Here is a 25,364-nt window from a genome sequence, read left to right as displayed (position 1 = left end):
GTTCATGTATTTCATGTTCAGTGCCAGAAATTACACGCACGGTGTCCGGGAACACGGTAGAGTATGCGCTGACCGACCTTGAACCTGCCACAGAATACACACTGAGAGTCTTTGCGGAGAAAGGGCCCCAGAAGAGCTCCGCCCTCACTGCCAAGTTCACCACAGGTACCAAGACACCCAGAGCTGGAAATTCCCCATTTGAGCAGCCCAACCACAGCCCGCATCTTGAGCGGCAGCCCCTGCCCAACTCTTCCTCCTTAAGTCAGGCCCTTGCAATGTGATGACGTCAGCCCCCGTTAAATCTACCCCGTGCCCATTCAGTCAAGACCCAAAGAAACACTCCATTTCCTTTTGAACTGAAGTGACCTGGTTCTCCCCACAAATGAGGAAAAGATTTTAAGAGGAGGGCTTTTAAAGTGGAAAAACAGTCCCCACTGGCCCTAAATCCAGCATTTAATGAGCCATGTTGCCGGCAGGGAAGTATTTTGAAAGAGAAAGATTTTTCAGGCAAGTTTTCTTAGATGTGCACTGGGTTTTCATGCATTGAGATCTTTTTGCAAACTTCAGCAGTTGGGGAAAGGGAGAAAGTGTTCCCTCTGTCAGGGTGGAGACTGGTATCAGCATTCTTTTGGCCTCTTATTTACAAACAAGAGGTCTGTAATGGTCTCCACAGCTGTATCTTCTCCCCAAATCCATCCCAGGCCAACAGAGACCATGCTGGCCCCATGGAAACCTGGCCCTTAGGATGAGATGAACAGTAGAGAATTCTCTTTGGAGATCACGTGGGTCAACCTCCTCATCTTAAGACCCCAGTCAGTGGCAGGGGAGGAACCCGAGACCAGTCCCCTGATGCTCTCTGTCCTACACTGACTGACTTGTCCATTTTTTTCTCCAGATATTGATTCTCCAAGAGATCTGACTGCCACTGAGGTTCAGTCAGAAACTGCTCTCCTCACCTGGAGACCTCCCCGAGCGTCGGTCACTGGTTACCTCCTGGTCTATGAATCCGTGGATGGCACAGTCAAGGTATCTTCCAGTATATATGCAACTCCCCATTGCTGGTTGACACATATGCATGATTCCCAAAGTCGGGAAAAATCACCTAATACTGTGACAGGGAGCTTAGCAGAAGAAAAAAATATTAGTAGGGACCGGTTGCTGTGTCAGTCCTTCTGAGTGAGACTCTCCCAGCTCTCTCATCCGCACCAGCCTCCAGTTCTTAAGGCCAGCCAAGATCAAGAGCCACTCTTTACAAGATGTGAGGGCATTTTAGGGGCTGAACTATTGGCCCATTAACATTTTATTGAGACCAAGAGCCTCTTCTGCATTCTTGCCATATATATCATCTCCCAGATGGTATCATTACATTACCTATTTCAGCCTATCTCCCTAAGTCCTTGTGCACTGTTAATACACCCATTGTTTACTATTGTAATATTTATACCCATTGCCCATACTATTCACATGGTCTCTCTGTGAACTTTTTTATTTTACTTTTTAGTTGGACCTTTAGACAAGTGAAAGAGATTTCCCAACTTTACCTTCCAAACTTGTTATGGAAGTTTTCATTTTGATGATCCTACTTGGTATTTCTCAGATCTTTCCTTATTCTCTGCACATTCACCTTGTTCTAGCATTTTTGTTTCGGTTTCATGCATCATCTTCTCCTCAAGTCTAAAATATATGTCATTGATATCTATTTTGCAACATCATGGCATTTCTTCCAAACATTTTCCCCCAATGTTCTGGTTGCTGTTTGGGTTCATTTTATTTGGGTCTCCCTCTTTCATATGGAAGACTTCCACCCAATGTCTGTTGGTCTTGTTGGCTCATTTACACAAGAGTCAAGAATAAAATGCTCCTGGGGATTGACAACAGCACCAGCAGGGCTTATCAACTTGGGGCTCATGTAGAAAGATTGGGCAAGTGCCCAGCAGTTTTACTGGGGGGCCCTGGAAAGCCTGGGCCCTCACAGTGTGCAAAGCTTCCCTTCAGCTTACATTTCCAGTGTAGCAGTTTAACCTCCTCAGCAGCTGAGCCTGGTGGATTTGAATCCAGAGTCTTCCCCTCTGGCTCAGCCTGTCCAGAGAGTGAACCCCAACTTTCCATCTGGACTAGGAGTGGTTGAGAGGATCTGGGGACTTAAGCATTTCTTACTCAAAGCTTTTAAACAAAGATTTCCTCCAAAGGTATCTTTGCTTTGTACACATTCATCATGAACTTGCTGGACTTGGTGACGTGTGTGGCCAGTGGTCAGTGGCTCTGCCCACTCTATTTCATTAGCTCCCATTGTCCCCATTCTGCCCTGTTAGTGGTCTCTCTGTCACCCACTTCCCATCTACCAAGATTCTGTTGACATGACATGTCTATTGTGCTCTCCCTTCTCGTCTCCCTTGTCTAAGTGGATTTATACCTTATATTTCTTTACTCTCATAGTGAGCATCAGAAGGAAACAGAGGTAAACAGGTTATAGACAATCTGTCATATTTAGGCAGAAGTCACATGACCCTCGTTCCTGGCCCTTCCTGGATTTGGTATGTAAGGAACTTATTGCATGAACAGGTAGAGGCCCTTTATCTTCTCTGATACCATTATTCATATCTATAAAATGGGTTCTAAGGTTCCCTCTCAGTCATTCATCCTAGGACTGTTTACTTGAACCACGAATCCCATTTCAGACTACCCTGACTGCCTAGAAGATAAGTTCACACAGCAGCTTAGAGAGCTGGCAGGTAATTGTATCCCCAAGGACTGCCGTGAGCCCAGCTTTGCACCCGACAGTTGATCCCTCCCCAGGGATGAGACCTGAGGGTCACCCAAAGGTCCATGGGTGACTGGTATTAAATGAGCTCTCACCCTCGTTTACCTTCCTGCATGCCCAACCCCAGCTTTATATGTTTCACTCCAGAAAATCAACCTAGGGCCCTTGTTAGAGTGCAGCTAGACCAGGATGCAGGATCATCCTCTGCCACCTACACCCTGAAACTCAATTTCCCATTGGAAGAAATCAGGATAGCAAGTTTTTCCAGTTCCAGACCCATTGCTGCCTAAACTCAGCCAGCCATGTACAGAGGTTGTAGAGAGCATTGTTGTCGTGCTCAGTTTACGAGGATGTCGGCTGAATTTCAATCTCAGGCACCAAAGTCATCCGCTAAAAAGGAATTGGAAGCTAGTGAGAGGACTTGGAAACACAAGAACTCTCCTGCAAACTGAAGCCAGTCACCTCCGCTAGACAGCAGTAGTTAGAGTGGACTGCACACTGTGTCTCCTGGATACCTCTGTTCTAGAAGAGACACACTGGGTCAGGTCCAGCCTGCACATGCCCCACCACTGAACCATTATAACATTATAATCATCTCCTGACCCAAGATGTCCCCAGCCTGACAATGACCGTACATCAGAACCTCCTGGGGAGCTTCCTGACTATGTACCTAGCCAGGCCCCAATTTCTCTCTCTCTCTCTCTCTCTCTCTCTCTCTCTCTCTCTCTCTCTCTCTGACACAAGTAGTCTGGGATGGAACCCAGGTACCAGGCTGTCTTAAAGCTTCTCAGAAGGCTGTGATAGAGCCACAATGAGGGACCACTGACCTAACTGGTCTCAAAACTCCTGCCCTTGTGTAATTCATCCAGCCATAGACCAACTTAAGCTTCTTAAAACACAACTGGGTTCCTGTAATTCAATCATTCAAAAACTTTCAGACCTCTCCATTCCTTAAGCTACAAATTCTATAACTTGACATTTAAGGTCCTTCGTGGTCTGATCTTTGCCCACCTTTTCCATTGTTCCCCCAGGAAACCAACTGCAGTTTCAGTAGTTGCCTCCTCCTATCACCAGAACTTATTCTGCCTTTCTTGGCCCCAGGGCCTTTTCTTATGCTGCATTCTCCCTATTTCTGAGATTCCAGCTGTGTACATGAAGCCTGGCATAGAATGGGCTTCAGTAGGTTATTGCTGAATGAATAAAAGTACACACAATAATGAATGAATGCATCCGTTACCTCCTGAAAGTATCTGTGAGCAAACTGCTGTGTATTTTTCCCCTGCCCTTAGGAAGTCATTGTGGGCCCCGACACCACCTCCTACAGCCTGGCAGACCTGAGCCCATCCACCCACTACACAGCCAGAATCCAGGCGTTGAATGGGCCACTGAGGAGCAAGCTCATCCAGACCATCTTCACCACAAGTAAGGGGACCAGGGAGCAACCAGGAATTGGGATATGACTTTGTGAGGCTCAATCGACCCTCCACTTCCTTTGCATTTTTCAAACAAATCTACATCTACTTAGAAATATGTGGGTGCAGGAGGTCATAGGCATCCCGATGAAAGGAAAGGAGAGCTGGAGGTAAGCACCCCTGGATTCTATCACGGCTCCGTGTGCTGTTGAGTCTGAGCAAGACCTCAGTGAGGTGCATTCAAAATCACAAATGGTCTTCCCAGCCATCGAGCTCCGTGGGCCAGGATTATGGTGCCCAATTATCTGACGGGGAAATGGAGGCTCCCAGAGACTAACTGGCCTGTTCTAGGCTAGCCTGGGAGTTAGCGTCTGAGTGGGCTCAGGTCCTCCAGGGCCAGGGAGCCCCTCCCCACACCTCCCACTGGGCATCTTCTGCAGATGGCAGATGAATAGCCGGTTCTGTTGGTGAATAAGACGTGGCATCCATTCATGACGAAGAGAACAGCTGACCTCTGGAGCTGCCTCCTGCCCTTCCCACCCCCCTTCCCCCAATCATTCTGCAATACTCTACCGAGGAGGGGCCTTCTCTTTGCCAGAACTTAGGCCAGGGTCTGGGAACACAAAGCTATGAGTGAACCTGGAAGACACTCTCAGGCCAAGGCTATGGAATAAATGACAAAATACCACATGCTGCACCTCGGGTGAAGGTAGAGAACAGTGAGGAGGTGGTCCAGTCAGAAGAATGAATTGCTGTGACCCTAAGTACAGCCCCAAGATGGTCCATGTCTATCCAGTTTTGAATTTTTTGTGTCATATCATTACACTCGAAAATCCCCCCAGGAATTCTTCTTTTACCCAAGATTCCCAGGCTCTGAATCATTAAATGGCTTTTCTAGCATCATATAGCAAGTGAGTGGCAGGTTCAGGACTAGGGCCCTCATCTCAGAATCTCCTTTAGCGGCAAAGACATGTCCACACTGCACACTGACCTGTATTTGTCTGGGGAACTCCAAGCTCCAAAGCTTTTATGAGACTTCTAAGCCTCCTGTGCCCTAACAGAACACCGCACGCCACAGGGGACCATAGGTGCTGGAAACCCAGCCTTCCCAGACAGCACCTGGGTGTTCCCCAGCTCCTGGATGCCCCAGGTAGGCCAGGTTAACCTCACATGTGTCCCTTGTAGCAGCTCCTCTCCTACCATTGACAGTTTCTGTCAGCATGGGGGACGGAGGTGGCCCCTCACATCCATAATCCCTCACCTCCCAGCTCCCATGCAAAACAGACTTTATCTCCATCCTGCACATGACAGAGCCACAGTTCAGCGAGGTTTTATTGCTTTCTCCTTATTCTACTCTGAGAGTCGCTCTTTCACCTTATCCCGCAGTTGGACTCCTGTACCCGTTCCCCAGGGACTGCTCCCAAGCCATGCTGAATGGAGACACGACCTCCGGCCTCTACACCATTTATCTCAATGGTGACAAGGCCCAGGCACTGCAAGTCTTCTGCGACATGACCTCTGATGGGGGCGGATGGATCGTGAGTGTCACGGTGGCTCCAGAGTCCTGGGTCATGGGCTGGGGGCACAGCAGGTGAAGAGGGTGCCATGTCCTCCTGGGCACCCTCACACCCAGGCACATGAGGTTTGGCAAGATGGTGCCTGTCACATGGATGCACTCCTGCATTATCTCTTTAAACTGATGGAAAGAGGCTGGGCATAAAAAATAATATGGGAAACGATTTTCTTATAATTTATCTCATCTGAGCCGCCTCAGACAACTCTGTAATGTGTGACAGTGATCATCAGACCTAGAAGTTACATTATTTAGTACCACCCAAGCACTTGCTATCTTCCAGGCACTAGATGGAGCCTGACAGGAATTATTTCAGCCCCATTACCATCTGAGCTGGGTAGTTTTTATTTTGTTTTGGTTTTTTTTTTTTTTTTTTTAATTAATAAACTGTATTTTCAGAGAAGTTTTAGGTTCACAGCAAAATATATCAAGAGAGTTTTCCTATAACCCCTGCACCCACCCAATCTCCCCTGTCTTCAACATCCCACACCAGAGTGGTACATCTGTGGGAGCAGGAGAAGCTCCATTGATGTGTCACTGTCAACCAAAGCAGGGCTGAATTTCCAGTCCCTCTTTCTCAGGTGAGAACAGAAGGCTCAGAGAGGGGAGGCAACCTGCCCAAAGTCACATAGACAGAGCAGGAGATGGGCACTGCCTTTCCATAGCCTGCTGTTTCTCCCTCCCAGAGAGAGGCCCTCCCTTCTGCATGCAGATCCGTTGATTCTCTTTGCAGGTGTTCCTGAGACGCAAAAATGGACGGGAGGACTTCTATCGAAACTGGAAGGCCTATGCTGAAGGATTCGGGGACCGCAGAGAAGAATTCTGGCTGGGTAATGCAGTGCTGCATGCTTGCCCATTTCTGCCCTCCATGTCTTTTGTCCTAATCCGCAGTGATTAGGGGGGGTGGATAGACTAGAGGGGGAGGGGCTCTGGTGATAGGAGCTCTGGCAGTGGACTCGGAGTATCAAATTCCCAATGGGAGAGACTTTTCAAATGCTCTGGGTCACTAAAAATCATCATCATCATCATCATCATCATCATCATATGGAGGGAAAGCCAACACCAGGCCTAAACCTGAAACTGAGTGGATCATTAGCTGCTCCCCTCCTGTGCTCAGCGGAGATGGGCCCCTCATAACTGTAAGCTCACCCTCAGAACACCCATGCCAAGTGCTAAATTCCATCTTGCACATGGAAAACAGATCCTCAGAAAGCTTGGAGGGCTTGCCCGTGGTAATGTAGCCAACCTGCAATGTGAAGTCTCCCAGGCCAGCCCCACAACGCCATCCCTCCATCCCTCCATCCCTCCATCCCTCCATCCATCTATCCCTCTGCCAGCCAGCCATGCCATTCACCCTAGCCACCAACCTGCCAGCACAGAGCATCGTTCTATGCACCATTGCCTGAGCCTGCGGATGTCCATCCTGGTATCATCCATTGCCTTACATTTGCAAGGAGCTGTAGAATTTTAAGGGCACTGTCACTGCTTTATCACTTGTAATCTTCGGAATACACTAGGTGGTTGGAAGGGCAAAGATGTCAACCTGATTTTACCTGAGGCTTACAAACATGTTTTACCTGGCATCATACCAGCAAGGAGCAGAGCGGTTTTCAGGCCCAAATGTGTGTGACCTGCACCGCTTTCAAGTACACCCTGCTGCTGCTCCCACAGGAAAGAATAGAAATGACAGCCTAGGTCACTTGGGCTTCTTCATAACCCTTACCTATCATCCACAGGGCTGGATAACCTGAGCAAAATCACAGCCCAAGGGCAGTACGAGTTGCGGGTAGACCTGCAAGACCATGGGGAGACAGCCTTCGCTGTCTATGACAAGTTCAGCGTGGGAGATGCCAAGACTCGCTACAGGCTGAAGGTGGAGGGGTACAGCGGAACAGCAGGTACAAGGCCACCTCACTTAGAGCCTACGAGCCTACAGAAACCCTCATGGTGCTTCTGACTAATTCTTCTACTCATTCTTCCCTCACTCCTTCCTATATGAATGCATGCATTTATTGAACTAGCAAATACTTGATTACCCACCAGAGGCCGATGAAAAACTCTAGTTGGAAAAGGTTAGGTAGATATTTTAGTTGCTGAGACATGGAGTAAGTTGTGCATTGGACAATCAGGATTGATTTCTAACGATTCAAAACATGTTTCTTATCCATCTTTAGATGTCAGTTATAGACTGATTCTTTTTTAAATGGTCTCTCAGAGGCCTTATTCTTCATCTGATCCAGAGCTTTCCTACTCTGCACATCAGAGCCCCTAGAGATCATGCCAATGTGTCTGATGCTGAAACAGGAGGTCTGGGTGGGGCTGAGAGTCTGCATTTCTCACAAGATCCCTAGAGATGCCGACGTTGCTGGTGCTTCTGGTCTGTGGGCTACACTGAGTAGCAAGCAGTCCACCCGTCACCTAAATGCTTACATCTCTTCTAAGACATCCCTGTCACATGCCATCCAGCCTCAGCCTACATGCTCCCCACCTCTCAAATGGCCCGTTCGTTCCTGCTTTTGTTCATAACCCTAGTTCTCATTTTGAAGTCTTCTTTGACTTAAAATGATTTTTTTTTTGCATTTTCCTGGCTGCACATTAGAGGAGAACTAAATAAGGAAACATCAAGTACCGAGGCCTCCCGATAGCATCTTCTTGGGTAGACATTCCTTCTGCATTACCCCCATTTAATCCTCCCAAAAACCTTTCAGGAAGATGTTGTAAAGGTGAGGAAACAGGCTCAGAAAGGCCCAGTGATTTGCCCCAGGTGAGGCCATTTATGGAAGGTGGATGGGGGTGGCTGCAGGGGACTGTGGCCCACGGTCTTCTTGGGGACAAGAAGGGATCAGGGTGAGAGTGCAGACCACCCTGTGCAAGCTGTGCCCACTTTGGGTGGCCTTCTTTTCTGTTTGTGAAAACAGAAGACACAGATGCTATGGCACGTTTCCAACCCATCTGAGCCCCGAAAGAAAACATCCGGAAAGAGGGAAGTCTCCAAACAAGGAGTTGCCAAAAGCCGGGCTTCAATCTAAGGGGGCACAAAGCTCTTTTGAGATGGCAGTTGGGTGGCAATGAGGAGAGATGGCCAGGGGTGAAAATTGTTTTATCTCTTGCATGCCTCAAAGAATTCTGACATTTCATTCTCTGACAATAACTACCTCTCTGGTTGAAGTGGCTTCGGGCAAGAAGGACACTGTTATATGGCAAGAACATCCCCCAAGCAGGAGTGTGGCCTCTGTCCGTCTTCTCTTTGTATTTCCAGGGAGGAGATGCACACATTTTCCTTCCCTCTCCTGAGTAAAATAGAATTATATGAAAATGGGCTACTGGTCTATTAAACATTTTTTAAATAACTACATGATTAATTCAGAGGCTATTTGACAATACCTAATATCCAAAGGGCTGAATTATAATCGTGGCTATAAATGCTTGTATGTGGGAAAACACATTATTATTACGTATAGATCTCTCGGCATACTCTCTGAGCTATCTTATGTAAAGGGAATACAGAAAAATCGTAAAATAACATCAAGCCTTGCACCTTCTTGCACCTGCTGTCCCTGTTGGTGCCTCTCCCTATCCGCTGTCACGACAGTGCCATGAGGTAGATGGTGTGCTGGTCCCATTTCATACATGAGAAAGCTGAGGGTCAGCAAAAGGCTTGATTTGTGCAAGGTCACAGGGAGAGATGAAAGAGGACTCCAGGCTGGACCCCTCCAAGCCCCCTGCAGCCCTCTTTCTAACACATTGTGTCTCTTCAATCAGAAGTGGGTCCCCAGGGTAACACTCAGGGGCCGTGCATTCCCACCTTCCCAGGGGCTGAGGTTTAAGGCCACCCTACCCCAGACCTTCTGATGGTCACCTCTGAGTCTGCGCTTCACAGCAGAAGGGAAACTCCAGCTGGCATTTCTCAGGGGCCAATTTTTCTTCCCGCTCAGGTGACTCCATGGCCTATCACAACGGCAGATCCTTCTCCACCTTTGACAAGGACACAGACTCGGCCATCACCAACTGTGCCCTGTCCTACAAAGGGGCTTTCTGGTATAAGAACTGTCACCGTGTCAACCTGATGGGAAGATATGGGGACAATAACCACAGTCAGGTGAGTGGACTGCAGAGCTGTCAGGGCCCGGGAGGGACACAGCACAGGTCAGGCCCTCCATCCTGGCTGGGACCAGGGGTTACAGCCTCAGAGACACGACCACATGCTTTCTGCTTGTCCCCAATACAGTAAGAGATCTCAGTGACATGGCCGGCCAGCTCAATAGAACCTGCACCTTAGCCCCTGAAGATCCCAAGCAGAACCACTGGTCAGACGGGTCTCAAACTTAGAAAGCTCTCCTCTGACACAACCTCTGTCTAAACCCCAAAAGTAAAGCCAGTAAAAGTGAAGACCATCTAGGTGAAGCAGGGTGACAGAGATCCTGCAGAGCTCATCCCAGAGCACCTTCAGAACCCCAGGGACACTTTAGGGTGAAGTCACAGCCTTTGAGTCCTTGTACTTTATGAAGGAACTAAGGCCCCCAAGAAAGGTGACTTTCCCAAAATCATGGAATGGAAATGATCCAAGTCTCCCCACTTCCAGCCCCTAGCTTTCCCCCTACAGCACACACAGCTCTAGCATGACTTCTGCAATCACAGGAACAGGTCTTTGAGATCCCCTTTAGAATAAGGTGAGCAAACCCAATGCAGGCATCTCCCTTCCCCGGGGCCCTGCCTACACCAGAATGCACCTGAAAAGGGAACACCTCGTGACACCACCTTCTTCATCAAGACCAGCCCCTGCCCTGGCCCTTCTCAGAGGCTGGCCCCACCCCAGGGAGGAGAGATGGGTGCTCACTTCTCACAGTCCACACTGATCCCTGACAACCAGGATTCCCACCAAGTCTGCTCTTGGGATCCCAGGGGCTTTGCAGAAATGCAGTGGTCCAAATGACACATCACAACCCCAGGGATCAGAGTCGATGATCCCAGGTGGGATGCTACATCTAGCTTTTTCTTATTTGTACTTTAGTTCTTGATTTGGGATATTTTTTAAGTGGCCTCTGTGATCGGTTCCTGACGTGAAGCAGGGATTGTGGGCTATTCCTCTCCATAACCAGTGATTTTGGTGCCTGTCTTTGTGCCTCAGTTGACTGCTCACAAGTGATACCTGTGACCTTACCTGTAGATCTTACCTTGACATAATTTCTGGCACTTTTCTAAGCACTCTCACCTTCTCTATCTCATGGGCTTTTCCACTTGACCCTGAAAAGGAATCAGGATGAGATTTTTCATGCCTATGTCAGGAGGAAGGTGAGCTCGAAGGACGCCTCTTAATACTGGGTTCTTTCCGTCTCATCCTACGGTGCCTCAGTGACACTTGCTCTAAGCATTCTTCTCTCGCTTTTGTCACCAGGGCCCCTAATGCCAGGGTGATACAAAGACCTGTAAACAAAACAGTCAAAAAAAAAATGCTACATGTCACAAAAAGAAACCTCCTCTATCGTCCCATCTCGCAAGGCTAGAAGAGGTGACCAGAGGACACAAAGGAGTCACAGAGAGCTGAGTCCCAACTCTGGCTGCTGTGTGGCCCTGTGAGCTTTCTTTCCCTCTCTGGGTTCAGTCTCCACCACAACCCCAGGAGGACCTGGCTTCCATCCCTGAACTTCTATCAGAGGAAAGAACAAGGGCAGAGGAGGGCAGCTGATGGACCAGGCTGTCAGGCTGCAGTGCCCCTGGGTAACTGAGCCATTATGTGCACATTTGCCTGTGAAATGAACCAGCTGTTCCTAAATCCCACCTCCCTATCAAATTCAGCTCACCCATCTCTGTAAAGGCCAAAAATTTAGAAACTAATAATGTGTCCATTTCTTTCCTTCATTTCACCAGTCATTAACTTGACCAGGAACCTGTTCCCTACAGCTCTGTGCAGCTTATAGAGGAGAGGGGTCAGCTGGTGTGGAGGCTCCAGGAGCCCTGCTGCAGCTGAGGTTACTCAGCTTCCCACACGTGGGGGCCACGGGCCACATGCACTTGGTGGGCAGACACGGCCATCAAGAATCCCCACTGCAAATTCATACGTGGAACCAGGAAGCCCAGTCACAATTGTAGTTTTTTTTCTTGTAGAAAAAGTTTTGGCCAAAATTTCAAGTATATTTCTCCTTCCTTGAGATTAAAGAAGTTATATTCACTGAGCCGCCACAAAGTGCTCACCCATGTGATAGCATCTGTACAAACTCTTCATTTTCCAAGGTTGATATCATTAGGTTTTAAGATGGAAAAGAAAAAAAAAAAAAAGATAGTGAAACTGAAGTCCAGAAAGTTTTGACAAACTTATTCAAGACCATTATTTCTTAAGTGAGAGAACTAATATTTAACCTTGTCTGTTGGGTGGCAAATCTTGTGTTCCTCATATGCTCTTGCTGCTATTCCACACCAAACCTCTGTTAAAATTCTTCACAGGAATCCTGTCAGTTACACACACACACACACACACACACACACACACACACTCCCTACACCCAGCCTCTCACTTCTGTAACCTCTAGTCATTACCTGAATTCCTGCAGAACCTGTCCCTAAGAGTGGCCAAGTATCATTTGCTAGACTCTCTTTTTTCCAAAATGGCAGACTCAGTGCAAACCCAGGTTGAGTGAAGAATTGGGTCCCATTTGGCCAGTCCCTTTAAAGGTTGCAAAACACAGAACAACAGAGAGTTAGACAAGAGACAGCTGTGAGGTGCCAAACGGTTGAGTCAAAGCAACTCTTTTTGTCTGAACAACTAAACAGCAAGGGTCATTCAACGTGTCAATGGAGGCCAACCCAGGGTCCTTCTCTTTTTCACAGGGTGTAAACTGGTTCCACTGGAAGGGCCACGAATATTCAATCCAGTTTGCTGAGATGAAGCTGAGACCCAGCAACTTCCGAAACCTCGAAGGCAGGCGCAAACGGGCATGAATTCCAGGGACAACTGGGTGAGAGAGGAGTAGGGCCCAGAGAAAGGAAAGGATTTTACCAAAGCACCAAAACAACCATCCAACCATCAAGCACACCTGGGCATCTGGCAAGAGTCAAGCTGACCCTGACCACAGATCACAGAGAAACTGGCCTTCCCCACTCTGCGATGACTTCCTCCACACCAAAGACGACAGTCTGCAACAGGTCTCCGCTTTGTGGTTCAATTCAGCGAAAATCTTCCAGTGGCAACAACACCCTGGTTTTACTTCTCTTGGGGGGGGCTCTGGGAACGGGAGTGGGTAGGCTGTACAGTGGTAGTTTGTTCTAGAACCAGCCATATTTTACACAAAGCTGTATAATTAATTATCATTATTTTTGTTAGGAAAGAGAAAATGCGTGTCATGGGAAATTGTCCCCCCCCACCCCCCTTTATTTTCCTTTTTACATTTCATCCAGCCAAAACCAGAAAAGCAATACTGTTTCCCATTTCAAGGAGATGATTAATATTATTAATATAATAATAATGGTGATGATGAAAACTAAGGATTTATAAAGAGATCCCCCTTTTCCAAACACATCTGGACAGTACCTGATTGTATTTTTTTTTAATAAAAGCACAAGTACTTTTGAGTTGGGCTGTGACTTTGCTTTTTTTCTCCTTGAATCTGAATTCCACAACGTTGTTGTTTTTGAACCAAGGGAGGAATGTTGGAAAGGATAGGTACAGAGGTGGTGGTTAAGTGGGAGGGAAGAGAAAAAGCAAACCCGTGGATGAGAGGGAGGAAAGCTCTTGGACAAGTTGGGAAAAATAACGACTGAAGATTCAGTATCTTGCTCAGCATTTCCACCGCTAATAGTTTATGATTTAAAAAATGCTCTTCCACCCACTTCCTAATGCAACCTAGGAATTCTAAGAAGTCCATGCAGTGAGAATTGTTCTTATACAAGGGTAAAAGTCCCCAACTGCCTCAGCTCCATGGTTCCCAGGGTCCCTAACCTCTCTCAGCCTCACTTTCCTCTTCCGTAAAGTTCAGATACTCCTGCTTCTTATTTCATAGAATTTCTGTGAGGGATACATTATGTCATCCACAGGAGGCTCTCAGCATGGTGCTTGATGTATATTAAGTGCTAATAAGGGTTGGCAATCTTGATTGTCACTTTATATGGGATAGGCTACGGATAGAGAGATACAATGACTAGGCTGTAGCTATTTGCCCAGGTCATAATGGAGCTGGGATTTAAACCCAGGCCTTCTGGGCTCCAGTGTCCCTGCTGTCCCCCAGGCCACTTGTGAAAATCCCTCCCACTGTGGGCCATTGCCTGCCAAGGGGTAAGTCTCAAGTTGAAGCAAGGGGGGATTTTGATTAGCTCCTTCATTTGGCTCCTATATCTCTGAATTCCTGGATCTAGAAAGAATGTCTGTTTGAAATATCACTTTCTCTTCTGCACCTAAGCCCCCTAAGAGGAAGAGCCCAGGGTGTCCAACCTTGGCCTGGACAATGCAGGCCCATGACAGCCCCGTGGGTCATTCACATTGAGCAGTGTCGTGTGAGTTACAGCCACGCTGCACAGCGTTTTTAAAACAAAGGAGGAGGAAGTTGCAGTTCAGTTTCTGAGATTTTCAGCAAATTGACTTATTTCATGAAAGCATTTGGGCTGATAGGCCTCATTCAAATGGAATGTGATGTCTCAGAAGTGGAGATCAGAGGAATTTATAGCTCCAGCCAGATCCTCCGCCGCTGAGTTTATCTTGCTTTAATAAATGCCGTCATGTTATATACACAATTTGCTGTTCCAGATCACAAGACCTGTTGCCTGCGACTCAGCCATAGCAACGCTCTTCTGGCTGCACAAACCCAAACACACGGGCTCCCTCGCACAGGCCCCAAGAGGGAGGCTTAACTCTCCAGGGGCTGCTGACTTGGGAGTATCGAAGCCCAAATCCTTCCCCATCTCCAGAACCGTGGACATACCCGGGCTGCTAAGGCATTCCCCAGAAGCCACGCAAGAATCAATTCTAATTGGCAAAGAAGCCACCTCAAGCAGGAGTCCTTAACTGTGGCCTCAGGAAGGTTGTAGATGCCCCAAATGGGGACCAGGCAGGCACACGCGTGTGAGGTCCCAGCATTCAAAGCCCACCATTGCTTAACACTCGTTTAGTGTCTGACTCTGAGGCTCTTTCAGGAAACTGCCTCCAACTCAAAAAGTCTCTTGAAATTCAACTCTGCCCTCAAGGTCCAGGCCCAATGCCACCCCCACGAAGCAGTCAGGAGTCTCCACTAATTTCCAACTTGTTCAGGCTGTCCTCTGCGCCTCCACCACCTGCTTTCCTCCCTTCTCCCTGCTCTCTCCCTTCAAAGCCACTGATACAAATTATATTAATGGCCCTCCAACTTCTAGTTGGGTAAAATGTAGGAGGCACCAGCAAGACATTGGAGGGGAGAGACTGGGTTGGGGGAGACTCTGGGTACTTATTTTCCACCTCCATCTCTAGCATGTCTGTGGGCTGACGACTTTCCCCATAAGGCCTCACAGTGACAGCCAATTGACTGTCCTCAGACCCCTCTTTCTGTCTCTCTCTGGGTTTCAGACCACTGTGCCCAACACTTACTCCTTCAGGCCTGGGGACATCATGGCACTTCAGCTGCTGCTAGACCTAGCAACTGTGCTGGCCCTGGAGGTTTCCCTCTGCCCTGTCCACACCTTTGAAAATAGTCCCTCTACTCAGACTCTTCTCAGGGACGCCAAAAGCTGACCTGCCATCAGCTCCACCCGGGCACTTGGTAGCCCCATTATAACCAGCTCTTTGCTTACCCATTACTAGTCCTATCTGGGTCTAGCTCCCAAAGAGGCTATTTATCATTTAATGGCTTCATAGCATCTAGATTCCTATCTTGCTCTAGAGAGTTTCCCAGTGGACGAGGACTCTCCCTTCCACCATGAGGGCCATAGGGAAGACACTCTTTCCTCCCACTGGTAGTCAGGACATGGGCACATAACTTGGGCTTTGCCAGTCACATACCCATAGAGGGATTTGGGACTTTGAACTTGGAGCAAGGAATACAAAGCAAAAAGCCTCTGAGACTGGCTTCCCCCCTGTGTCAAGAGGCCATCTGTTAGTGTCATCTGTGACAAGTATTTATGGCAGGATAAGGGGGTCTGCCTCTAATGGTGACAACCATCCCAGCAGTGACTGCAGAATACTGGCTGACGAGTCCTTCTACCTGGCCTCCTCTGGTTCCTGAGAGTCTTCTGAGCCTTTTCTCCAAATTTCCCCACCAATTTTATGAGCTTCCTGAGATACTTCCAGAAAATTCCTTTTCTGCTTAAGTAATCCCAGATGACTTTTGATGCTCGCAGTCAGGCACCCTCCTTCCCTGGACCATGGTCCCCTCACTTGTATGGACCCTCCTGTGGAGCAAGCCCTGTGCTCGGCACTTGAAATACTCAAAGTCATTTCACCATCACAGTAGACTTAGATAAGATGACTCCATTTTCCATAGGCAACTAAGCCTCCAAGGCAGCAGGTGTCCCCAACAATCACACAACTGGTGTCAGACCAAGATTCAAAGCCAGGTTGCCTGAATCCGAAATCCAAGTTCTTTAAAATGAGGTTCCTTACTTATTTCAACAAGCCACAGTAGACTGAGAACAGCACTTCTTCATTTAACAAATATTTGTTGATCACTTCTCACGTCGGGGGGATTCTTCAGTGAAGAAAGAAGGGTCCCTGCCAATGACGGACCTTACGTTCTATCAAGGAAAAAATGAGTATAATATATGAGCCAAGTAAATGGCATGTGAACAGGGAGTAAGTGCCATGAGAAAAAGGATCAGGTGGAGGGGAAGGGGCTGGGGTGCCAGAGCTGGGGGCACATGGCAACGGTAAAACAGGGTAGCCAGAGAAAGACAGGGAGCAACCAAAGATACAGTCCAGGAAGACTGGCTGCATTGAGCCAGCATCTCTCTAATTTTAAAGCAGGGAAAACAGCACCCAGAGAAGGGATAGGTATTGCCCCAGGTCCACAGCAAGTTGGTAGTGAACTGTGATATGATCCTAGGGCGCCTTGCTCCCCGCCCAGTGGAGCAGACAAGTCTGTCCTCCAGAGGAGCAAGAGCTCTGCAGGTTTCTCGTCCCCAGCCTCCTAGGGCCTGAAGGCTGTCCAGCATGCCCTCCTCGGCCAGGCCTTTGAGACTGCCATCCCTCTTTCCCCTTCTCGGCTGCCTCACTCACACTGTTCCCATTTCCCCCACACCAGCCCCGGAGAACCCAGGGGCTCCTTGGGGGCTGTGCCGATTGGGCCTCTTCTCTCAACATTATCACTTCTCTTTTCATTTAAAAGCCAGTGTTGGGCTGATCATGGTGGCACACACCTGTAATCCCAGAGGCTCTGGAGGCTGAGGCAGGAGGATCACGAGTTCAAAGCCAGTCTCAGCAATTTAGTGAGGCCCTAAGCAACTCAGGGAGACCCTGTCTCTGAATAAAATACAAAATAGGGCTGGGATTGTGGCTCAGTGGCTGAGTGCCCCCAAGTACAATCCCTAGTACTTCCCCCGCCCCCTGCAAAAAATAAAAATAAAAAACAGTATTGGGCAACACCTACTTCCAGATAAGCCCAGCACTAAGTGAACAAAATAACCCCCGTCCTGGCCTCTGTGGGGCATCCATGCAGGACGACGAGGCTGGCAACTGCCACAGGATCAGACGGGCAAATGTTTTAGAAGAAAATGCAAAACTAATGGGGGACCTGATGGGAAAGGTTTCCCCCAAGGAAAGAGCAGTGGGGCGTTTGAATCAAGAGCTAAACAAGGAGGAGTTAACTGGGTGGAGGAAGAGGGGCGGCTGAAGGCAGGGGACACAGCACTCTAGAGGCCCACGGCTGGCTGGCTGTGTGGAGAGAAGGCCAGGACCCAGGCTGGGTAGGTGCAGCTGCAAGGGAGCAGGACTTCTGCCGTGTGGGTCTGCCTGGTCCAGAATAAGGTTTTGATCTGTTTTCTTAAATGCAATGGAAAACTACGAGGGAGCTTTAGCAGGGCAGTGTGTCAACAGTGTTCATTTTTATAACCATCTTTTTGCTGCAGTATGGATTTCTTCTGGGAGGTACAATAGAGGGAGACCTAGGGGGACGTCACCCCAGGAGCCCAGCTGAACGGTGATGATGCTCAGCAAAAGGTGACCTGGAGAGGAAGCCTGTGCTTCTGAGGGATGTTTAGAAGGTAAAGCTCATAGGACTGGGGACCCCCGAGAGCTCCTCCAGGTCCCCACTCCCATTCCTGAGCCGCTCTCAAATCCTACCGGGGATTTTCCCTGGGCATGAGTGCCAGTTTCAATTAGGCCGGCCTCGTTAGAAATGTGGGAACTCGAGTCCCGCTGACTCTGGGAGCTGGGAGACAGCAAGGTCCTGGGGCACTAGGCATCACTCCTTGGTACTAGGTTAGGGTGCAATGTAGAATCGGGGAGGGTTCCTGGAGGTCGCTGTGCTTAGCAGGAGGTCTAGTGGCAATGCCAAGGTGAGGCCTATCCTGGATGGGAAGAGCAAAGGCAGCGGGAAGCAGCGGGGGCAGTGGTAGATTCTTGCCCGGAGGGCTTAGTGTCCCCTGAGCACAACCGACAGTTGCTGAAGGTATGGAGGCCGGGAGGGGCCTAATCAACACAGCTGTCTGAAAATCTCTCTCCCTTACTAGGAAGGCATCTGCCTATCCACCCGCATCCTCCTGCCTCAGTGGGATACAGGAAGTGCAGCCTCTGTGCACACTGCAGGGTGTGGGCCGGTGCAGTATATCAGTGGCCAGCAGAGGGCTCAGTCCCCTACTCCTCCTCCTTCCCCAAGGAGCCCCACAAAGGAATTAGCTTTCTGGAAAAGAAACAGGGAGTGGCTTTGTTGAGAATCACTTCAGTCCCACCTGAACTGGAAAATAGAGTTCAGGGATTCACAGGAACACATGCACACACACACACTCAAAGATAGGCAGCGCCGCCTTTTCCCAACACATTTGCAACTATAGGTTGAAAATTTGTGTCTCAGGACAGAGAAATGACTCTCCCCCCTCCTCCTAAGCCAGAGCTAGGACCCAAACCTGGTCTTCTGACCCCTTAAGCAGCAGAGCGTTGAGGAGCGTCCTTCCGCAGTCCTATTCCTTTCTCCGCTCTTGCATCCAGAACACCCGGAACACCTGGCCCTTGCTGATTTCCTTATCACACTTCACAGTTTGCAAGCCCAGTGCAAGCCAACATAACAACTTCTTAAAGCAATCATCTTGTGGGGAGAGTCAAGCTTGCATCCCAGGTTTTCCAATTACTGAGTCATCTTGCACTAGTCACTTGATATTTCACTCATTGGAGTGAACAGTGAGGATTTTTGATAACTTAGAACAAAGGACAGTGCTTGGCCTGGAGAAAATGCATTTGACAAAATTCAAAGACAGGGGGAGCATCTGGATGAACTACTTACATCGACCAGCAGATGGCAGCCTCCTCCCGGTGTTAGGAGGGTACCAGTAGCGCAGGTCCTTGTAGATGTGTTGATGTGGATGGGGCTCCTGCCAACTGGGCTCCCAGACCCACAGGCACCTTTGGGAAAGCAACTTCTCTCCATGAAAGGCTCCAGCCCTCCTGGAAGTTAACAGATAATCACTTCTGTTCTTGATCCCCTTCTGCTGCACAAAACCCTCCTGCTTGTCACTTCTTGCAGATGTATACTAAAGGAGGACAGGAACATGAGACACAGGGAGGGAGTGTTTTTATCCAACGTCCAGTCTCCACTCCAATTCCACAAGGACCTCTAGCAAGGATCTGCACCCTTCTCCAACCTGCTGGGTGGCTCCATTGTATTCACGACCCAGCCCTCATTTATTTTTATTCAATGGTCTTTCTGGATGAGTTTGAATGCCAAGCTCACGTATTTTCTCTTGTCCTGAACTTGTCCCTTCAACTTGCTCAGTCACTGAACCCTCAGCAACAATGCTTCTATTCTCCTTCCCTACCCTTACCTGACAAGCAGAGCCACACAGTGAAAAATGAGACTCGTTCCTGATGCCGTCACTATTCCTGTGGCTGTTTGCTTTCTCTTGTCTGAAAGCCCAGTTTGGATGTCGATCCCTGCAGATTATATTGAGCTTCTTGAGCAACACTGTGAATGAATTCAAGGACCCTGGGTCCTCTACACTTGCCCCCTAGAGCCAGTCTGCACCCCACAGTGCTGAAAACCAATTTGTGGAACAAAGCGTCACTACTCCAGCCCTCCAATGCTTGCCCTCTGACTCGAAGTAAAACCCTCCTATCACAGAGAATTTGAAGCCATGCTTGCTTCCCCGTCTTAGGATGCTCCAGGTGCACTGGCTCCCTGCTGCCCTTCAAACCCAGCAGACACACTCCACTGCCAACTGCCAGCCATTTGTCTGGAAGGCTCTTTCTCCATGCAGGCGTCTTCCAATAGCATCATCTTAGTGAGCGCTTCCTTGCCATCCTACCTAACACACAGCATGCACAGCCACGTGCACACACACACACACACACACACACACCTTCTTCACGCCCATCCCTCTTCCGTCCATAGCGAATATTTCCACCTGGTATGCTTATGTAAGTGTGGACTTTCTGAAGGTCAAGCTCTGTGACAACAGGAACTTTCTTTGCATTTCCCCTCCCTCGCTGTGTCTCCGGCACCCAGAACAGGTCTGTAGTGGGCTGTTAAAGGTCAGAACAGAGCCTATTCTGTCATTTCCCAATTGTTACCTGTTTACTGAACATATGATCCGACCCTGAAGGAGCCTCGATGATTGTCTATCCGATTTGCTGAGTGCCAAATCTATTCTGTATTCCCAGACCATCATTTTATTGCTGAGATCAACAGACAGTGAGAAAGTGATTTCCCCAAACCACCGTGTTATCAATGTGGATTCGAATTCAGTTCCCACTCAGGCTCATGATTACCTCAACAGGAGGCAAATGAAGAGTGTGATTTAAAGAAATGGGCAAAAAACAATTGCTCTATCAAGAGTTCCTGGAGATAGCCTCTCCTACCAAGAAATGGATTGTCTTCCAATGGAGGGATCCAGCAGGATAACTAGAGGGGAAAAAAATACCACAAATAGCAGGCATTCCAAAGACAGAATGTCACATGTCCAACCACAATAACTTCTTCAAGGACTTTCCTTGCACGTGGCTTCTTGGAGAGCATTCTCCCCATTTGGCAGAGGTCCTACCACCCAGCCACGCTGAGAACCATCATTTCTCAAGGGTCAGTGGGAAAGTAGCAAATTAACTGAACTCTCCATCTTTTTATTTACCCTCATTAACTTAAAATGCTCACTCAGACGATGGAGGGAGGCAAGAGGGGCCTTCCCAGGTGTGGTAAGAGCAGCACTGAATCAGCTTCCCCTCCCTGTGTGCCCTCGAGATCATCTCAGTACGTGCCTCTGCCTCCCAGAGTCACCGAGGCCTTAATCCTTCCCAGACTTTGGGCTTTCTATGGATGTATTTCCATGCAAGCAGGCCTTCCTAAGCAGCTAGCACAGGAGAAGAGGACTAGGAGCTTGGGAAGACCCAACTCTGTGGAGGTCAAGGCCCGTGAACCTCTGGGCCCCTCTTCAGGTGGGTATCAGAGCCATGTTTTGAAAGGTGTCTCTACCCAAAAACTTAATTCAAAATAAAAAAAAGAGACTTTAACTCAGAACAACTGTAGGGCAGCTCCAGAGCAGGCTGCAAGTTCACAAGGATGTGGATTGCTCTGCTCTGTGAAGCAATGCACCTCCATTGCTGCATCCCAATCCTGCATCTCAAATGCATAGTGCTGGAACATAGTAGTCACACAATTAGGGTGTCTTTATTAAGAAATCAACTTATGGGCTGGGGTGGTACTCAATGGTAGAGTACTTGCCTGGCATGTGTGAGGCACTGGGTTCGATCCTCAGTTATCACATAAAAATAAAAGTATTATGTCCATCGGCCACTAACAATGTAAAAAAAGAAATCAACTTATAATAACTTCCTGCAAGTTACTGAGAAGAAACCAGAGATCACAACCAGTCCCAGTAGGAAAGAGATTGGCACTCAGTTAATAGGTGCCTTATTAATAATATAGTTGCCACCCTTAGAATGAGGCGTGTTTAGACCACAAGCACAGTGGGAAGACTAGAAACTCTACACATTTCTCCTCCAAAAGAGGAGAGTGGAATAGTGAGCAGGGACATGACCTCTGCCTCAAAATTTCTGAAGATCCTCATAAAGAGGAGAGAGCAGACTATCACTGGTAAGTGAGAGAAGAACTAAGATCTGGTAGTGAAATCTGTAAGGGAACAAACTACACTTAAAAAAAAGAAATAGGAAAGAGAGAGAGAGAGAGAGAGAGAGAGAGAGAGAGAGAGAGAGAGAGAACTTCAATGACCAAAGCCACTTTGAGAATGAACAAGCCATCATAGAGGTAATGAGCACCTGATACCAGGGTTCCCACGTCTTGGAGGTAGCTCTGGTATTAGAGCTGCACTGAAGCACACTCCCTCTGCTCCTCTGGTTTAGTTCGCTTTGCGTGCAAGGTATTGAAAGTGCTTCTGCTCCCGACTCTCAGTCTCCAGCCCGCTTCCCAAATGCAACAAAACAAAGGGCATCGTAGGGCTAAGACACCAGGAAGCACAGGTGCGGTTCTTAGAAAGACAAGAGGGAGAATAGAAAAGAAGGGTAGCCTGTTCCTCTGCACAGCCAAACCCCCTCCTCCAGGGGACATGCCTGGGAGGAACAACACTTACAAGGTGACAAAACCCTGAAACCTCTGAGTTTAACTCATTTTTCTAAAGCACACTTCTTAATGGAAAAGAAATCTGCAGCCCCAGCCCTGATCTATTACTGGAAAAGGTCACTGCCTCCTGGGTCAAGGTAATTTCTGCAAAAGATAGCTCCAGGGCAAGGATCACTTTTAGGCAAAACTTCCCAAACTTCACTTAGGAAGTTACATGAGTCCTGTTCAAAGGCCAGGTCTTCTTCCTAAAGGAGATTTTTACTGAAAAGAGATGTGACATTATTATCCAGCTTCCTCTCTCAGTCACCACTTAATCCTTTTCCTTCCCCATCAATCTGCAAGGGCATTTGAATGGGATCCAGATGACTGGCTGTGATCATGTAACACATGTTTTTTAAACAGTCAGCCTTGAGGACGTCGGGCAACACATACATTGGTCACACAATCAGGAAACTGCCTGCCCAAGCAGCCGATGGGTGTGTTGCAGAGGGGAGCATTTCCTAGAATTCTTGGGAGTGGACCAAGATTCATATTCTGGTCCTGGCCAATTTGATGGCTCGGCTGTGTGTCTTAGCATTCTTTGTGATGGCAGTCCACAGCAAGAAGGAGAGCAATAAGCTAAATCAAGGAATGAGTCCATCAGTCAAGTGTTCCTTGCCCTACTTCTGCTACAGCCATAGGCGTGTGACCTTGGTCAAGTTCCATTGCTCCTCCAAGGCTCACATTTTTCATCTATAAATCAGAAATAGTAATGACAACCTCAGATGATTGCAATGGAGGCAATGAAGTGTATAGAATGTCCCAGACAGGGTCCGCCTGATGAGCGGTGCTCAGAAAATGGTCTCTCCCTCCTCCCACAAACATGCTTCCCACAAAGTAAAATGATCAATACCCATTTGACTGGCTGGTCAATAGGTGGAACTAATATGAATGCTCTCAGTTAATTTGGGAGGAAGAATAGACGGGTCATGTCAAGGGCCTCTGTCAAGTGACTACTTCAGGACAGAGAGGGGAAATATAAAACGTCACAATATCTCTGCAAAATAGGAGAGGCAGCTCACGTACATTTGTTTGTCATTTCCATTATGATCTCTACTTTGGTGTTTGAGTTGCATAAAGCAAAGTCCCAGATCTTCCAGACAATTGCATAAGGCTCACACCCTTAACGACCTATCATAGGAAAGCTGAGGATATAGACACAATCAACGGAACTGAGAGTCATCTGTACTTCAGAGAACCCTGTAATAGATTCCTGCTGTGTCTGCTGCCCCCACACAGCCCCAAAGAGTTTATTTCTACAAATGAATATATATATATATATATATATATATATATATATATATATATATATATATATTGCTGTGATGATGTGATCAGGAAGTGAAATATACATCAAGGACCAATCTGTTTTGACCACTTATTCCAGTCATCATGGCTCAGCTCCATGGTATCCTCTATTTATTCTAGTTCCTTCCACTGTTCTCCATTTTCATTTTTGTCCCAATAGACCCATTCTGCTTTCTGTTGAAACCATTGCAAATCCCTCTGCAAAACAGTAAGATAGAAGATTAAAAACATGAAATTGCACACAGATTTCCACTTTGAAAAACTACCTGAATCCTCTTCCTCAAATTCACCCTCCTGAAATAATGGACAATCCTAAAAAAAAAAAAAAAAAAAAGTAGCATTGAGCACTTATAACACTTCCTGATGTGTGCCAGTCCCCATTCTAAACGCTTCCCACAGAAAAAGTGCACTTAATCCTTGCAAAAATGCTATGATGTAGCAGAGGTTCAGAGGAGGAAACTGAGACATGGAAAGGGTTGGTGATTTCAAAACTGCAGCATTAACCGGGCATGGTGGTGCACGCCTGTAATCCCAGCGGCTCTGGAGGCTGAGGCAGGAGGATCACGAATTCAAAATGAGCCTCAGAAACAGCAAGACACTAAGCAATTCAGTGAGATCTGGTCTTAAATGAAAATACAAAACTGTTTGATTTAGAACTCATTCATCTCAGGACTGTGAAGATGACTGTGAACATAATTAACACACTGCTAATGGCGGTAAGGTCATCAGCCTGCCCAGCTCAGACAGTGTTGCTGACGATAGGAGCAAATTCCACTTTTCTTTCCAACACTCAAGTTCCTCACAAGGAACCACAGAATCTGAGCACAGCAACAGAGAGAAAGCCACGGGGTTACTTATTGTTGCACTCTCCTTGAAGGAGAAAAGAAAAAAAAAAACTGCAAAAGTAGAGGTGCCCTCCTGTGCTCTCTGCCTAGGAGGCAGGCAGGTCTTTCTGTAGACTCCTCCTACAGAATGGAGATGTCTTCCTGCAGCGTGGAAAATTGAGACAGGGACTGTTAGGTCACCACAAAGGGAAACCAGCAGCCTGGGCTCCTGCCCAGCCCAGAGGGTGACTCACACCCTACTCAGAGGAGCTGCTCCTGCTGAGCTGGCCTGATGGAGCAGTGGCTCCCCAGAGCAGCTCAGAAAACCAGGACAGATACTTCCCTGCTCTTCTGCAGCCCAGACTCTCAAGAATTCCAGGGGCCTCTACAGGATGCAGGAAAAACAATCTGCACAAGCTATTTTATTTTGTGCCAAGACAAAAAAAAAAAAAAAGGCCTATTTCCAGGTTCTAGATTCACATCACCTTCAGAGTTTTGAGATGAATGCAATGGAATGGATATGCGTTTTCTTCAGGGACATGAAGGAAGTGGTCACTTCTCCCAACCTTCAATGACATCTTCTGCATGGCCACACTGAGGGAGGAGAACCCAGACACAGAGAAGTGCCATCAAATTTTCCAGGACCAGAAGATGCATGGTATCCACTCCCAAGAGATGATCCTGCCAGCCCCTCACTGCCTGAAGACATAACACCAGGCCTGTTTGGTCTCTGCCCAAGTCCTAGTCCTGCTGCCCAGTAACTCTCTGCTGGTTGTT

The 25,364-nt window shown here is 47.9% G+C and overlaps 1 protein-coding gene across 1 annotated transcript in view; it reads left to right on the top strand.

The window, feature by feature from the left end:
* Tnc (tenascin C) overlaps positions 1-13,265 on the top strand; it is an 85,633-nt gene extending 72,368 nt beyond the window's left edge. The window contains exons 21-28 of the mRNA XM_027949423.2: positions 22-165; positions 896-1,026; positions 4,051-4,183; positions 5,560-5,711; positions 6,480-6,576; positions 7,483-7,644; positions 9,682-9,845; positions 12,572-13,265. Of these exons, the coding sequence (XP_027805224.2) occupies positions 22-165; positions 896-1,026; positions 4,051-4,183; positions 5,560-5,711; positions 6,480-6,576; positions 7,483-7,644; positions 9,682-9,845; positions 12,572-12,682 (1,094 nt within the window). The 3' untranslated portion in view covers positions 12,683-13,265. The remainder of the gene's footprint in view (positions 1-21; positions 166-895; positions 1,027-4,050; positions 4,184-5,559; positions 5,712-6,479; positions 6,577-7,482; positions 7,645-9,681; positions 9,846-12,571) is intronic.
* Positions 13,266-25,364: the final 12,099 nt, after the last annotated feature.

The sequence above is a fragment of the Marmota flaviventris genome, chromosome 13 (genome assembly GCF_047511675.1).
Source record: "Marmota flaviventris isolate mMarFla1 chromosome 13, mMarFla1.hap1, whole genome shotgun sequence".
Lineage (NCBI taxonomy): Eukaryota > Metazoa > Chordata > Mammalia > Rodentia > Sciuridae > Marmota > Marmota flaviventris.
Note: the sequence above shows the minus strand (reverse complement) of the source record. Positions and strands in the feature narration are given on the sequence as shown.